The sequence below is a fragment of the Callorhinus ursinus genome, unplaced genomic scaffold, assembly GCF_003265705.2.
Source record: "Callorhinus ursinus isolate GAN/ISIS: 27379988/994484 unplaced genomic scaffold, GSC_fseal_2.0 scaffold69, whole genome shotgun sequence".
Taxonomy (NCBI): Eukaryota; Metazoa; Chordata; class Mammalia; order Carnivora; family Otariidae; genus Callorhinus; species Callorhinus ursinus.
This window is the reverse complement of record NW_027397131.1, coordinates 1,486,434-1,503,346: the sequence shown is the minus strand read 5'-3', so window position 1 is coordinate 1,503,346 and position 16,913 is coordinate 1,486,434. Positions and strand designations below refer to the sequence as shown.

At 36.1% G+C, this 16,913-nt stretch overlaps 1 protein-coding gene across 7 annotated transcripts in view; it reads right to left on the bottom strand.

Moving 5' to 3' along the window:
- JMJD1C (jumonji domain containing 1C) overlaps positions 1 to 16,913 on the bottom strand; it is a 270,901-nt gene that overhangs the window by 45,632 nt on the left and 208,356 nt on the right. For 6 of the 7 annotated variants that reach the window (XM_073886201.1, XM_073886202.1, XM_073886203.1 and 3 more), the window contains one exon: positions 1,329 to 1,434. The exons of the other annotated variant lie outside the window; for it this stretch is intronic. In XM_073886201.1, the coding sequence (XP_073742302.1) occupies positions 1,329 to 1,434 (106 nt within the window). Of the gene's footprint in view, positions 1 to 1,328; positions 1,435 to 16,913 lie in introns of those variants that run through there. 7 annotated transcript variants of the gene reach the window in all.

Below are 16,913 nucleotides of genomic sequence, written 5' to 3'. Positions count from 1 at the left end.
ACAACTTGGAGTCAGCCTCACATAATAATTCTGTTTAGGATGGCCAGGGACTATACTACCTCAATTTTTCACCTCTAAGAATATGATAAGGAAACAAAATTTGCTAAAAAAAACATATATATATGTATATATATATTGGCCTGGTATCTTCAAAAAACTGCAAGGGAAGGAGGAAAAAAAGAGATGGGACATATCAACCAATTAAATTGTGGACATTTTTTAGATCCCCTGATTTAAAATAAATGAATAACAATGATAAAAATCAGTCAATCCTGTTAGAAATCATATAAGGCATTTATGAAACAAATGGAAATTTGAATCTGAGTATCCAGTATTTCATATTAAAGAACTATTAATTTTGAGGTCATAATAATGGTAATGGTGACTTTGTTTAAAAACAGAATTTGGTGATGTCTGAAATATGATGGAAGTAAGCAGTAGTGTGGATGGGGCAGGATCATAGTTATTGGGGCTAGAAGATAGGCACATGGAAGGTCACTGAAATATTCTATTTCTGTGTATTTTTCATATTCTCTATATTAAATTTTAAAGAATGTTTAGCCTAAGAAGAATTTAATTAGATGATCTGCTGCTATAAATACCCATAACAAAAGAGCAAAAGAGCCACAGCTTAGAGATTATTAATGCTGAAATTAAATGACACGAAAGTTGAGGACTGGGATGAACATAGTATTTTACAACAAAATTCCTTTTTAAAAAACATTCAACAAAACATCAATACTTCACATCATACTGGTTCCCAGTTTCAATTCAATTTCACAAAAAGCTTACAGTATGTGATTCTACTGGCAGAAAACGAAATCACTAGAAATTATATAAAACCTTACTGGTTTGAAAGTCACATGTTATAGACAAATTTATAACTTACTAAAAAAGGGAAACAAAACTAAAACTAGTATAATGGTCACTGCTGAACTGAAATAGGTCACTTTTATCAGATACTAACAGCATTCTTCAAAGGAAATCAATTGTGCCCTTGGGCAATCCTCTACTGCAAACAATGTTTCCTTCTCCAGGAAGGACACACCTAACTGTATTCTGTAATATGGAAATTTTCCTATTAACAAAACACCTGTGTGTGGTTATAATTTCATGCCAGTCATTTAGCTCAAATTAGTTAATAAACTGGTGAAATTACCAACTTTCTACTGAAATTATGATTTTGCTATTATTTTCCCTGGACTGGGAACTCAAAATACTGAACTGGGTCTTCTATTAACATTGCATGTAACTGAACAACCAAAACCAAACATCAAATACTGCCCAGTTCCAAAAAAAACCTTAATGCATAATTTCAGAATAGTTACCTTGCATAAAAATCTCCTGAACCTTTTGTTCCTTTACCCAGACTTTCACTTCTTCCTGAAGTTGCGGGTTGTCCCTGAGAACTGGGTTTAGGCTGTCTATGTCGTCCTAGAATTACAGATTAAAAGAAAGGTCCATGTTATGCTGTCCTAACATTAATATTACAAACTTTCCCTCCTATATTTTCTAAGGATTGAAGAAAATTCCTTCATCTAAATGTATGCAAAAACACAAATTCATAAGTTATAGTTCATTAGCAATTATATAATAACAGAGCATAAGAAATTAACCCAGGGTAAGAGTTGATCCTTGACAACAATGTCCTAAAGACAAAATCTGAAATTTACTAATGTGTTTTCTAACTTTAAGTCTGGCCTTAGATAAGTCACATTTTTAAGGGTTTCACGATGAGAAGCAATATACAAACCAAATAGCATCAGGTCATCTAAGGTTGGTAGCAAAAGAATTGAGTTGAGTATTTTAGTGACAATACATATACACATAGATGAATTCTCTCTCTCCCCTTAATGCCTAAAATGTTTGAGTTTTAAAGTACAGAAGTCATTATCCACTATCTTGATTTAAATGTCATAGAATTCAATTCTATTCAAACTCATCTGACCAGTAACTTCACTGCTAAGTTTTATTTTTTCAAGCCAGTGTCAAAGCATCCAGGCAATTAAAATTACATTATTGATGGTATTATCCTCATAACAGGGTGGATCTAGACACAGAAACAACCGGTTCTCTCTCCTTGGAGATGTGAATCACACAGTCACATGGTTTCCCACAATCTGTTGGTCCCCCGCTGGACTCTTTGACATTCTGTTCTCTCTCAAAGCACCTCTGCTGCTCCTGCATTTGAGATCAGCGGCAGGAGCCCTAGAGTAGAGCTGGGAAGAACAACAAAGCAGCACTGTCAATTGGCGGCCCTTATAAAAGTGGACTGGCAGATCATGGAAACCAGTGAACAGAAGGGAGCTAAGTGAAGGGAATTCTATCTGGTGAATTAAAATAATGTGGCAATTTGGAAATGTCAAAAAGTGGCTGAAGAGTACAAAGAAGGACCCCTAATCATGTAGGTCATACTTCACTCTTCTACTCTAAAGTTTATCTAAATAAAGCTTTTTCTTCTCATCTCATCACTACTGTAAGGGACTACTATGTATTTTTACAATAATAGTGTGGTAAATACTCTGATGCTTCATTTATACCTAGTGAACATCAAAAGGAAGAAATAAAGGACTTCAAAGTTATCAACTATATTCTTTGGAAAATATACAGAAATGTTGTATATTTTGCAGAAGGAAATACCGCAGTGGGAAAGTAACATACAAAAGTAGGTAAAATCTGCCATCTGGGGGAAAATGTCCATGACGTTCTTTTTGGTAAAGAAACTTTCTAGAATCCCTTTTCTCCACACTCCTTTAACAATGAATGCACTGCACACTTAGTTAACCTCTTCATCTTAGGAACAGAAAATACAATGGAAAGTTTGGACTCTAAATGATGCAAACCAGGTGTGTCTATGACAGATAAAACACAGGAAACATTCTATTTCCCAAGGAAAACCATTACCATTTCCAGATAGCTCTGACAGCTATCAAGTTCTTTTAAAATCTTTAACTTCCACACACAGATGCAAGCTTAACTACCTGAAGTCAAACAATCACTTTCCTAACCTATAGTCCTTCAAACATTTGCATTCTGGTTTTCTGTAGTTGTGAGTCTTCTCTAAACACCCACCTTTATTACAACCACTCTTCTCTTATCCTAGACATTTAACTGGCAAAAAGATGGGCACTTGTATAGAAAACCACACAATCATGTGGATGTCAGTGCTAACTTATATACTAAGTTTACTATGGTCTATTGCTCTCAAGCTTTTATACTCTGGGGTGGAAGGCATTAATAAACTGCTATTAAATCAGCACTGACAATACTTTGGAGACAGGTACCGGTATGCTCTATAAAACCAATCTCTTGTATTGAAATATTACAGTTTAAAAGTATTAGAATTAGGAGTGCCTGGCTGCTCAGTTGGTAGAGCATGTGACGCTTGATCTTGGGGTCGTGAGTTCAAGCCCCATGCTGGTGTAGTTTATGTAAAAAAATAAACCCTATTGGGATAAAAAATTTGTTCAACGTTTATTTATATATTATTTATTTAAAAAGTTAAGATAATGGTCTATATTTCCAAGATCGTTAAACATACAAATACCTCCTCAACAATGACCCATTTTCTTTCTTTTTTAAAATTTTATTTGTAAGCACTCCCTACACCCAACATGGGGCTTGAACTCACAACCCTGAGATCAGGAGTTGCAGGCTCCTCCAACTGCCTTCAGCTCAGGTCATGATCCCAGGGTCCTGGGATCCAGCCGTGAGTCGGGCTCCCTGCTCAGCATGAAGTCTGTTCCTCTTTCTCTCTCTGCCCCTCCTGCTCTCTCTCAAATAAAATCTTAAAAAACAAAAAACAAAAAAACTGGTAACTTGAATGTATTTACTGAAATGACCTTATAGAAGTTCAAACTTCCACATATCAATTTCCTCATCATAAAGCAGTTACTAATATCTGCCTCTTTCCATCTTAATGAATATGTTTTCCTAGTAAGACTTTTAAAAAATAACTGAAACCAGTTTTCTTAAGACATCAAATTCTGAATTATCTATGGTATTACTAAATCAATTAAAACCGAAAAAATTACCCAAACATACTGTCTGGTTATGATAGTCATATTGTTGCTGAAGTACTTCTTTATGAATAGTGCTCTGTAAGTTTAGGTATTTCCTTAAAATTTTTTTTCATTTATTTATTTATTTGAGAGAGAGAGAGAGAGCATGCTCTCAAACAGGGGGGAAGGTGCATAGGGAGATGGACAGAGAGAATCTCAAGCAGGGTCCACACTGAGCGTGGAGCCCAATGCAGGTCTGAATCCCACAACTGTGAGATCATGACCTGAACAGAAATCAAGAGTTGGATGCTTAACTGACTAAGCCACCCAGATGCTTCTGTATTTCTGTTGTAGTCATCATTCCCGCTTTAAAGGATAAATGATCAAATCTTCTAAGAGTTGCTACCAGGTAGACAAATAAGGTGGGGTTTGTTTTTCTATTTACTGATTTGAACAATTTTGTGAAAGTGCTAAAAATCAGATACAAGGCTATATAAGGCAAACTCAAGAGAAGAGAAACTAAGGATCTATAATTAATATTATTAATACAAATATTTACTATGTTTTGGAATACAATTGATTAATAAAGAACTTCAGCTGTGCCTTGAGTTCGTATGAGATTTAAAAAAAAATCAACTACACAATACTTCACTTTTCAGTAGCTAAAAGTTACCTACACACATAATTTTTATATTAACTGAAATAATATGTATTTCTTCAATTTCCCAAAAACAAATCACCCAGATGGTGAAGCAATAGCACCCTCTGTGAATCTCCTCTTCCCCATAAATTCTATCCAATGTATTATTCTGTGAATTATAACTTCCAGCAAATGATTAATGGGAAAAAAATCAGGTAAGCAAGATCTGCTTTACTAGAAGCTTATACAGAAAACATGCAAAAGTTTTAAACAATGCCTTAAGTGAGGTTTTGGACTACCTTTATTGTTCACTTGTATGTTGTTCACCTTTTACAAAGATAGAAGTTAACTCTAATTGAACGCTAGTGGGGCACCTTAAATGTATATAACAACAGCTAACATTATTGCGCACGTTTACTATGGCAGATACCATGCTAGATGCTTTCATACAAATCAATTTCTTTAACACTTTTCTGAGGCCTAAGTTACTATGCCCTTTTTACATGTTATACATAGAGAGGTCCATGGCTATACAGTCAGAATGTGATGGAAAGACCTAGCATTTGAACCTAGTTCTATAATTCTAAAGAGCTCAGGCTCCTTTCACCTACTCTTTCTCCCCTGAATTGGTAAAATGAAACGGAATGAATTAGACTGTTTACTATAACTGCCATTCAAAATTTGAAACATTTCTTCACATTATAGGTAAGTAAAGGGCAGTGAAAGAAATAAAAGACTTTATCTTAGTAAGTCAGAATGGGTCAAAAGTGAAGAACTGAACATCAGGAGGAAGTTATATTGCTGTAACCCCCCCACATTAGTTATGTGAGATTCCATAGGTAGCAACCATCTAACACTCATCTGACAGGGGTCACTTAGGATGTTAAACTCATGCAATCTTACAATCAGAAAGCATCAAAGAGGATATAATCTCTTTGGCAATGTGACTTGGTCATGAGCTACAAATTCTCAAACGCTGTATTTCTAGATAAACACTGCCCTAAATTACTATTTGAGATAATAAAAAAAAACACGGATTTTTTTTCATGTGTAAAGAAGAATATGATGGAATCTTATTAAAAAAAGCATTTCTCAAAATATAAAAATTAAGCAGGTTAGAATTTGTATTCTGATAGTAAGACTATTATACTAACCTTATTTTTTAAGTGGTTCTCTACTTCACTCCAGTTCAAAGGAAAAAAATAACAATTACAATAGTATAAAAAAATAAGATTACGGCACTAAGATATTCAGATATGTCTCACTAGGTTTAATGATAGGAATATTATGACAGTGTTCATAATATCTGTAACAAATTTTCTAAGAGAGTAAGGGAACGATTTGTCTTACCATGACAAAGCACTTCTTACTGGTTCAACAAATAATTTCTTTATGTCACATAAACTCTGGATGTAACTACTGACAGAACAGCCCACAGAGGCTTGAATTAGAGAATAATAAACCAGCTGTTAGTTTCTATCTAGGTGACGGAACTGATTGGCTTAATAGCTGTCAGAGATTTGCTTTAAAATCCTAACTGATATTTAGGATAGTACTTTTTTTTAAAGATTTTATTTATTTATGAGACAGAGAGCATGGGGGGGGGGGAGGAGCAGAGGGAGAAGTAGACTCCTCGCTGAGCAGGGAGCCAGACATGGGGCTCTATCCCAGGACTCTGGGATCATGACCTGAGCAGAAGGCAGATGCTTAACGACTGAGCCACCCAGGTGCCCCCAGGGATAGCACTTTTCATTTTAGAATACAAGAAGTATCTCAAAACCAGCTTTCTCTCCATTTGGACAATTTCTGATACACAATGACCTAATACCTGCTTTTAAACTGATATTGATATGTGGCTTAGTAATGGACTGATTTTTCTCCCTGCAATAAAATCCTTGACCTTTGGGATGACCTCTTAAATCCCGTATTACATAAATTTCCCCATAAAAAAATCACATTTGACTGTATTTTATTAAGAGTTACTCATAAAAGTAACTACCTGTATCTTGAATGTCAAGTTAGGTGATTAAACATGCATTGCCACGCCATTTTCCCACAGTCATAATTTAAATTCATACTTCAGCAAAACTACAAATGATTGCTTGTCCTTAGATCCCTGGGGTTACTAGCTAACAGTTAAAAATGTGAATGTTAAGTCCGTACAGGTCAAGAGTGACATCCACTGCTATCATAGCAGTTCTTGTATAACTTATAAAAGAATCCACTTTGTTAGTAAGGATTTACAGGAACAGGAAACCTACTTAGTCTGAGAGCTACTACAAAGATATTCAAATAACAGTTGTCTAAACCATCTGCAGTTTAATTAAATCTACCAATGAGAGCTTCCATATATTTTCATTATTTAAACCAAGGATTGGCAAAAAAAATTGCTAACTTTTCCTATAAAGGGCCAGAGAGTAAGTAAGTTAGGTTTTGAAGGTCATACTGTCTCTACTCCAAGTACTCAACACTGAATTGTAGTACCAAAAGCTGCCAAGAATACCATAAACAATACATAAATGAACCAGCATGGCTGTGTTCTAATAACTTTATTTACTGGCATTCTATGAAGCCTGAATTTCACAGAATATTCAGGTGTCATGACATATTCTTCTTCTTGCAACTTTTTTCCTGTTTAAAACTGCAAAAGACCTAAATGTTTTACCAGCAAAAAAAAAAGTAAAAGGCCTTATAGAAACAGGAGGCAGGCTTGTGGTGGTAGTCTGCCTAACCATGATTTAAAATAAAAAAATAAATTACTGGTACAAAGCATGATTAGACACTTCTAATCAAGGCAATGCAATTTGATGGCAAACTGACTACAAACTCTATTTCTATAAATGGCTGTATTTTATACACACACACATACACACATATGTTATGAATATATATATTCATGAGCACAGGAAAATAACTCAATGACCAAATCCTTTCATTAATAATTAAAGAAAAATATACTGAGATAAACTATTTTTTAAGACTTTCACAAATGAGTTTCCCTGATACATTCCTGTACTATGTTTAGCCTTCCAAATATAATAATGTATCTGGTTTTGAAGCAGAAAAATCACCCACTTTGAAAGATAAGGTATATTCTCTTAGGTCAATGAGGATTATACTCATCAAATATAAAGACTGATACCATCCACAAGGAAAAATGAGAATTTCCCTAAAGATAGTGTTCCAACATTAATCCTATTCATTGGGTATTATATAAGACTGATGAATCACAGACCTGTACCCCTGAAACAAATAATACATTATATGTCAACTAAAAAAAACAAGTGTATGTCTTATAGGTAGCATTAAAAAAATAAAAAAAAGATTTGGAAGAAAAAAAAAATCTGATGCTGCAAATGTGAATTGTTTGTGTCCACACCAAGTAAAAGATCTGTGTGGTTTGTATATTCCTGTGAAATAATAAATTGTGGCAAATGTTAAAATACAATTTCTACTAAAATATGAAAGTAGAGAAGAAAAATACTCAGGAGATTTCTGATTTTACTTCCAGGCAAAAAACAGAGATGGATTTTCTTTACATTTTGTTTATGTGCATATTTCCCAAAAAAAGTACTGGAATGAGAATAAAATTTTGTTTTAATTAAAAAAAAAATCCTATGCTTCATATATCTCATTTATTAAGAATTTTTAAATTTCTCTACATATATATTAAGATATTTAAAAATTTTACATAATTAAAATCAATAGGTAATTAAGTCCTGGGTGTACATGTTTTCATAATTCCTGGTTGGTTTTGGTTAATTCAGAAGCCTAGAATCGATACTATGATTTAAACCAAATAAATAAATAAATAAAGAATTTCTATCTTTCAAAAACAAAATTATAAAGATTCGAATGGCAGAAAGAGAAAATGGGCTAACATTTCTTATTATCCATACTATTCTTGCCTCATTCATATAATCAAGGAAATAATGTGATACACGCTCATTCTGGCTAAATTATTTATGTTCTGAAACCATGTAAGAAAAATCTAATTTCTAATAATTTCTTAATAGAAATGATATAGTCAATACAATGAAATTCTGTTTTCAATTCATACTATTAATTGGTAAATAGTTCTGGAAATGGGACTGATGTTCAGAAATTTTAAATGACATTTAGGTGCATTTTTTATTGGCTAAAAAATGATTCTGTTGTGTAAGGGAAAATAGCGAACTCCAACATTTCAATATTTTAAAATTTTTAAATATATTTTTTAAGCAATATTCTCAGCATTAGTTTTATATTTACTTAGAAACAAAAATAGAAAAAATAAAGTGATGAATGTTCTTTATCCTACATTGATCCAAACAAACCAATTTCAGTCAACAGCTTAAAGAAAATTAGAACTGCTTTGGTGTGTTAAGTTTTTTTCTCTAAAAATAACTTTTCTGGGGCACCTGGGTGGCTCAGTCCTGGGATACAGCCCCATGTGGGGCTCCCTGCTCAGCGGGGAGCCTGCTTCTCCCTTTCCCTCCACCTGCTCATGCTCTCTTTCTCAAATAAATAAACAAAATCTTTTCAAAAAATTTAAAAATAACTTTTCTGATTAAGTATTTTTATCAGACATTGTGGCCTAAAGATAACTGATGACTTTAAGTCATTTAAGACAATATCCAGCAGGTCAATGGGCAAGTTATTTTGTCTATGCAGAGGCACATGGGTGGCTCTGTCGGCTAAGCATCTGCCTTCGGCTCAGGTCATGATCCCAGGGTCCCGGGATCGAGCCCTACTTCAGGCTCTCTGCTTGATGGGCAGCCTGCTTCTCCCTCTCCACCGCTTGTGCTCCCTCTGGTGCGCTCTCTCTCTCTCAAACAAATAAAATCTTAAAAAGAAAAGTTTACGCATAAAATGAAAACACCACCATAGTTTTCTTCCACACTTTCATGTTTTCAGTACCATCCATTCTCATAGCATCATCATTTAATCCTAAGAACTTAACAAAATAACAAATTATCTAATATCCAGAAGGTTCGGTTCTACAAACAGTATAGGATCCTAGAACTAAATGTTTTATCCTTTCCATGAAATGAAAAATGTAAATACAACTGAAACACTGAGTTATGTTCACAATGGTAGTTTATAGGATCATAAACATACGAGGGAAGCATTTTTAAAATCTCTGGTTAGAAGTTAAGATTGAAAACGGAGTGTTTTTTGGGGCACCTGGGTAGCTCAGCTGTTAAGTATCTGCCTTCAGCTCAGGTCATGATCCTGGGGTCCTGGGATTGAGGCCCGCATTGGACTCCCTGCTCCGTGGGGAGCCTGCTTCTCCCTCTCCCACTCCCCCTGCTTGTGTTCCCTCTCTCGCTGTGTCTCTCTGTCAAATAAATAAATAAAATCTTAAAAAAAAAAAAAGAAAATGGAGTGTTTTCTTCATGAGAAGATAATTTAACTATATCTGTATGGGGAGATTAAGTTAATCTTATTTATATGGTCTCCTAAGGAACACAGATACTCATCAAACAACAACAACAACAAAACAGGGGAGGGGAGGACCCAAACAGGGATGGATGGATACACACACACACACAATAATTCTTTGTCTCTTTATGTCCTCCAAGGGCTAACTATATGAAACTGAAAAAGAAAACAATTAGGGTTAAAGAGGAAGAAAATGTTACCACATCTTTCCACAAAATTGCCTCCATATACTACTGGGAGAAATTATTAATGGTTTTCAAATAATTTACCTGGGTTTTTTTTTTGTTACATAAAGATAATCCTATGTTATGTCTAAAACATAATTGTGAATCAATTTTGGTGACCTGACTCATCACAACACATTATATGATAAAACCTAAAGTTTACAAGATTTATTATCATTACTAAAATTTTAAGCTTTAGATAGCATTTTAAATTATTATAATTTATTAACTACTTGATTCCCTGTATGTAAATAAAACATCAAAATTTTAGAGTCAAGAGTGTTGGAGACTTTATATATCCATAGTAAAATACAAAAACATTATGCAAAACACATTGACGTACCTTAATCAGAAATAAGCTGATTTATACAATTCACTCAATCTTCCTTCTTAATTTGTATGACTTTTTTTAGAGAACAAAACTGACTTCAATGGAAATCAAGCCACACTTCTAAAAAAGCAAGCTTTTGGAGGCACCTGAGTGGCTTAGTCGTTAAGCAGCTGCCTTAGGCTCAGGTCATGATCCTAGGGTCCTGGGATCGAGCTCTGCGCAGGGCTCCCTGCTCACTGGGGAGCCTGCTTCTGTCCCTACCCTCGCTGCTCATGCTCTTTCTCTCTCTCTTAATAAATAAATGAATGGATAAAATCTTTAAAAAATAAATAAATGAATAAATGAATGGATAAAATCTTTAAAAAAATAAAAATAAAAATGCAAGCTTTAGAAGCAATGACCTGTTGCAAATAGCTTGGGTGGCCTTAAGAAATTCTTGCCAAACACAATAAAGGTATTGACTGGTTGTAGAAATCTGTGAGCAAGCCTGAGGTCAGCAGTGAATCCAGAAGTGGTGACTGTTTTATGAATTACAAGCACATAAAACAAAAAATAGAATCTTTCTTCTACTTTAAGGCTTACTTTCATACTGTTTCTTCTAAAGTTTTTTTTGCCATAGTCTTAACAATCTTCTTGCCGATACATTATAATATATATTAAAATAAATTACCCTTCTAGAATGCCCCCTTTCTAACGCTGTCCTGATTAAAATAGCCTACCAATCTTTCTAAATCGTTTTACATGCATGCCTCATTTTACTGTGCTTTAGAAATTGAAGATTTATGGCAGCTCTGCCTCGACAATCTATACTGATGCCATTTCTCTAACAGCATTTGCTTACTTCATGTCTTTGTATTACATTTTGGTAATTCTTGCAATATTTCTGAATTTTTATTATTATATTTGTTACGGTGATCTGTGATCAGTGATCTCTGATGTTGCTATTTTAACTGTTTTATGGCTCCACAAACCACACCCATATAAGACAGCAAATGCAACTGATAAAGGTGTGTGTTCTGACTTTTTCTAACAAGCAGCCGTTCCCAGTCTCTTTTCCTTCTCCTCTGGCTTCCCTATTCCCTAAAACACAACAGTACTGAAATCAGGCCAATTAACAACCCTACCATGGTTTCTAAGGGTTCAAGCGAAAAGATGTCACTTGTCTCTCACTTCAAATCCAAAGCTAGAAATGATTAAGCTTAGTGAGGAAGGTATGCCAAAAACTGAGACAGGCTGAAAGGTAAGGCCTCTTCTGTCAAACAGCCAAGTTCTGGATGGAAAGGAAAAGTTCTTGAAGGAAATTCAAAGTGCTACTCCAGTGCACACATGAATGATAAGAAAGCAAAATGGTCTTATTACTGATATGGAAGAAGTTTAAGTGGTCTGGATAAAAGATCAAACCAGCCACAGCATTCCCTTAAGGCAAAGCCTAATACAAGGGTAGGGCCTTAACTCCCTTCAATTCCATGAAGGCTGAGAGAGGTGAGAAAGCTGAAGAAAAGTCTGAAGCCAGCAGAGGTTGGTAAATAAGCTTTAAGGGAAAAAGCCATCTCCATAACATAAAAGTGCAAGGTGAAACAAGTCTGATACAGAAGCTGCAGCAAGTTATCTAGAAGATCTAACTTAGATAATTAATGACGGTGGCTACAATCAACAACAGATCTTCAATGTAGGTGAAACAGCCTTCTATTGGAGATGCCATCTAGAACTTTCATAGCTAGAGAGAAGTTGATGCCTGACTTCAAAGGTTCCAAGAACAGGTTGATGCTCTTGTTAAGGGCTAATGCAGCTGGTGACTTTAAATTAAAGCCAATGCTCATTTACCATTCTGATAATCATTGGTTCCTTAGGAATTATGCTAAATCTACTCTGTCTGTGCTCTATAAATGGAACAAAGCCTGGATGAGAGCACATCTGTTTACAACACGGTTTGTTATTTTAAGGCCACTGCTGAAATCTACAGCTCAGAAAAAAGATTCCTTTCAAAATATTACTGCTCACTGATAAAGCACCTGGATACCCAAGAGCTCTGGAGATGTACGTTAATGTTAATTTTCATGCCTGCTAACACAACATCTATTTTGCAACCCGTAGATCAAGGAGTCATTTTGAATTTCAAGTCTCATTACTTAAGAAATACATCTTGTGAGGTGCCTGGGTGGCTCAGTCATTAAGCGTCTGCCTTTGGCTCAGGTCATGATCCCAGGGTCCTGGGATCGAGCCCCATATCAGGCTCCCTGCTCAGCGGGAAGCCTGCTTCTCCCTCTCCCACTCCCCCTGCTTGTGTTCCCTCTCTCGCTGTGTCTCTGTCAAATAGAATCTTTAAAAAAAAAAAAAGAAGAAATGCATCTTGTAAGGCTATAACTGCCATAGATAGTAATTCCTCTGATGAATCCGGACAAAGTAAATAGAAAACCTTCCGGAAAGGATTCACCATGCTAGATATCATTAAGAATGTTCGTGATTTATGACAAGAGGCCAAAATATCAATATTCACAGGAATTCAAAAGAAGTTGATTCTAACCCTCATGGATGACTTTCAGGGGTTCAAGATTTCAGTGGAGGAATAATTGCAGATGTGGTGGAAATAGCAAGAGAATTAGAAGTGGAGCTTGAAGATGTGACTGAATTGCTGCAATTCATGATAAAACTTGAAAGGATGAGGATATTGCTTCTTATGGATGAACAAGGAAAGTGGTTTCCTGAGATGGAATCTACTCCTGGTGAAGATGCTCTTAAGACTGCTGACAACAAAGATTTATAATATTACACAAACTCAGCTGATAAAGCAGCAGCAGGGTGTACTCCAACAGATAGGACTGACTCCAATTTTGAAAGTTTCATTGTGGGTAAAATAGTATCCAACAGCACTGCATGCTACAGAGAAATTAGTCATGAAACAGAGTCAGTCAATATGGCAAAAGTCACTATTGTCTTATTTTAAGAAACTGCCACAGCCACCCAACTTTCAACAACTACCACTGGGCTCAGTTGGCAGCCATCAAATTCGAGGAAGGCCTTCCACCAACAAAAAGATTACAACTGGGTGAAAGCGAACATGATGGCTAGCATATTCCTTTTTTTAAGATTTTTTATATTTATATGAGAGAGAGAATGAGAGAGAGGAGGGAGGGTCAGAGGGAGAAACAGACTCCGGGCTGAGCAGGGAGCCTGATGTGGGGCTGGATCCTGGGACTCCAGGATCATGACCTGAGCCGAAGGCAGTCGCTTAACCAACTGAGCCACCCAGGCGTCCCAATGGCTAGCACTTTTTAGCAATAAAGTATTTTTTTTTAAAGATTTTATTTATTTATTTGAGAGAGAGAGAATGACAGATAGAAAGCACGAGAGGGAAGAGGGTCAGAGGGAGAAGCAGACTCCCCGCTGAGCAGGAAGCCCGATGTGGGACTTGATCCCGGGACTCCAGGATCATGACCTGAGCCGAAGGCAGTCGCTTAACCAACTGAGCCACCCAGGCGCCCAGCAATAAAGTATTTTTTAATTAAGTTACGTATACTGACTTTTTTTTTTTAAAGATTTTATTTATTTGACAGAGAGAGAGAGAGATAGTGAGAGCAGGAACACAAGCAGGGGGAGTGGGAGAGGGAGAAGCAGGCTTCCCGCGGAGCAGGGAGCCCGATGTGGGACTCGATCCCAGGACCCTGGGATCATGACCTGAGCCAAAGGCAGACGCTTAAAGACTGAGCCACCCAGGTGCCCCATTTTTTAAGACATAATGCTATTATACACTTAGTAGACTACAGTATAGTGTAAACATAACTTTTATATGCACTGGGAAACCATAAAAATCATTTGACTCACTTTATTGCAATATTCAGTTTACTGCAGTGGTCTGGAACTGAACCTGCAGGATCTCCTATGTACGCCTATATTTACCGTATCTCTTGGCTCCTAGTTTTAAATAAGCAATTTTATTGAGTGAATGTTAAAAAAAATAATAATACAACAACTGTATGTGGCTCTCTGCAATGATAACATAATTTACCTTCATCTATAAAACCCTGAATGTAGCTTGATTCCAGAGTTTTAACCAAGAAAAGGGTGGGTGCAAGGGGAGAAGAATCATCCTCAAAAATCTACCTTGAAGCTTTTTGCCACTGTAAGCAACCAATAATTAAAGATCAATCCAAATACTTTAGGAATCTCCCCTTGAAACTTCCATTTGGTACTATCTGCCATTATATGCTTCTTTAATAACTAAAAAGGAAGTTGGTAAAATTAAAGAGCAATATATACTGTGAGAAATTAGAAAACAGTGAAAAGATTCTAAATTTTTAAAGTCAACGTTTTTTAATTTCATGTATAGTTATAAGTTCTATGTTTCTCTAGTCTTAATGATTGCCCAAATTTGTAACAACTGAAATATGATAATGTGAAACAACATTCCAATATTTTCATTATATATACCTTCATCATTAAATGAATTTCAAAGTTCATTTTGTTTACTTAAAAAATATTTCCTCTGTTCAAATATCTGGCAATTCACAATTCTGATGAATTCAAATATTACTGTAAATGTCATTTAAAGTGAGAAAGGTTCTAACTACAGTGATGTCTACTTCCACTGAACATTTTAAGTAATTTCCTTCATTAGCTAATTTTGACATATTCTGATTTGCAAAAGTGACTTTGGCCTGAAGGCTTTCACCAAAAATTACCAATACAAAAGAAAAAACAAACCCCAAACTGTACATTTAATAGAATCCCAATTCTGAAAAGGTTGCCATAGTTTTAGTTACCTCATTATAGTTAAAAATGTGTCCAGTTTCAGCCACATGCAGAAGAACGAAACTGGACCATTTCCTTACACCACACACAAAAATAGACTCCAAATGGTTGAAAGACCTAAACGTGAGACAGGAGTCCATCAAAATCCTAAAGGAGAACACAGGTAGCAACCTCTTCGACCTCAGCCGCAGCAACTTCTTCCTAGAAACATCGCCAAAGGCACGGGAAGCCAGGGCAAAAATGAACTATTGGGATTTCATCAAGATAAAAAGCTTTTGCACAGCAAAAGAAACAGTCCACAAAACCAAAAGACAACCGACAGAATGGGAGAAGATATTTGCAAATGACATATCAGATAAAGGGCTAGTATCCAAAATCTATAAAGAACTTATTAAACTCAACACCCAAAGAACAAATAATCCAATCAAGAAATGGGCAGAAGACATGAACAGACATTTTTCCAAAGAAGACATCCAAATGGCCAACAGGCACATGAAAAAGTGCTCAACATCGCTCGGCATCAGGGAAATGCAAATCAAAACCTCAATGAGATACCACCTCACACCCGTCAGAATGGCTAAAACTAACAAGTCAGGGAACGAAAGATGTTGGCGGGGATGTGGAGAAAGGGGAACCCTCCTACACTGTTGGTGGGAATGCAAGCTGGTACAACCACTCTGGAAAACAGTATGGAGGTTCCTCAAACAGTTGAAATTAGAGCTACCATTCGATCCAGCAATTGCACTACTGGGTATTTACCACAAAGATACAAATGCAGGGACCCGAAGGGGTACGTGCACCCCAATGTTTATAGCAGCAATGTCCACAATAGCCAAACTGTGGAAAGAGCCAAGATGTCCGACAGATGAATGGATAAAGAAGATGTGGTATATATACACAATGGAATATTATGCAGCCACCAAAAGGAATGAGATCTTGCCATTTGCAATGACGTGGATGGAACTGGAGGGTGTTATGCTGAGTGAAATAAGTCAATCAGAGAAAGACATGTATCATATGACCTCACTGATACGAGGAATTCTTAATCTCAGGAAACAAACTGAGCGTTACTGGAGTGGTTGGGGGTGGGAGGGATGGGGTGGCTGGGTGATGGACATTGGGGAGGGTATGTGCTACGGTGAGCGCTGTGAATTGTGCAAGACTGTTGAATCACAGATCTGTACTTCTGAAACAAATAACGCAACATATTTTAAGAAAAAAGAAAAAGAAGAAGACAACAGGAGAGGAAGAATGAAGGGGAGTACGTCAGAGGGGGAGACGAACCATGAGAGATGATGGACTCTGAAAAACAAACTGAGGGTTCTAGAGGGGAGGAGGGTAGGGGGATGGGTTAGCCTGGTGATGGGTATTGAGGAGGGCACGTTCTGCATGGAGCACTGGGTGTTATGAACAAACGATGAATCATGGAACACTGCATCAAAAACTAATGATGTAATACATGGTGATTAACATAACAGTAAAAAAAATTTTTTTAAATGTGTCCAGTTTATCTGTATAAACTAAAATATACTGAACAGCATTAC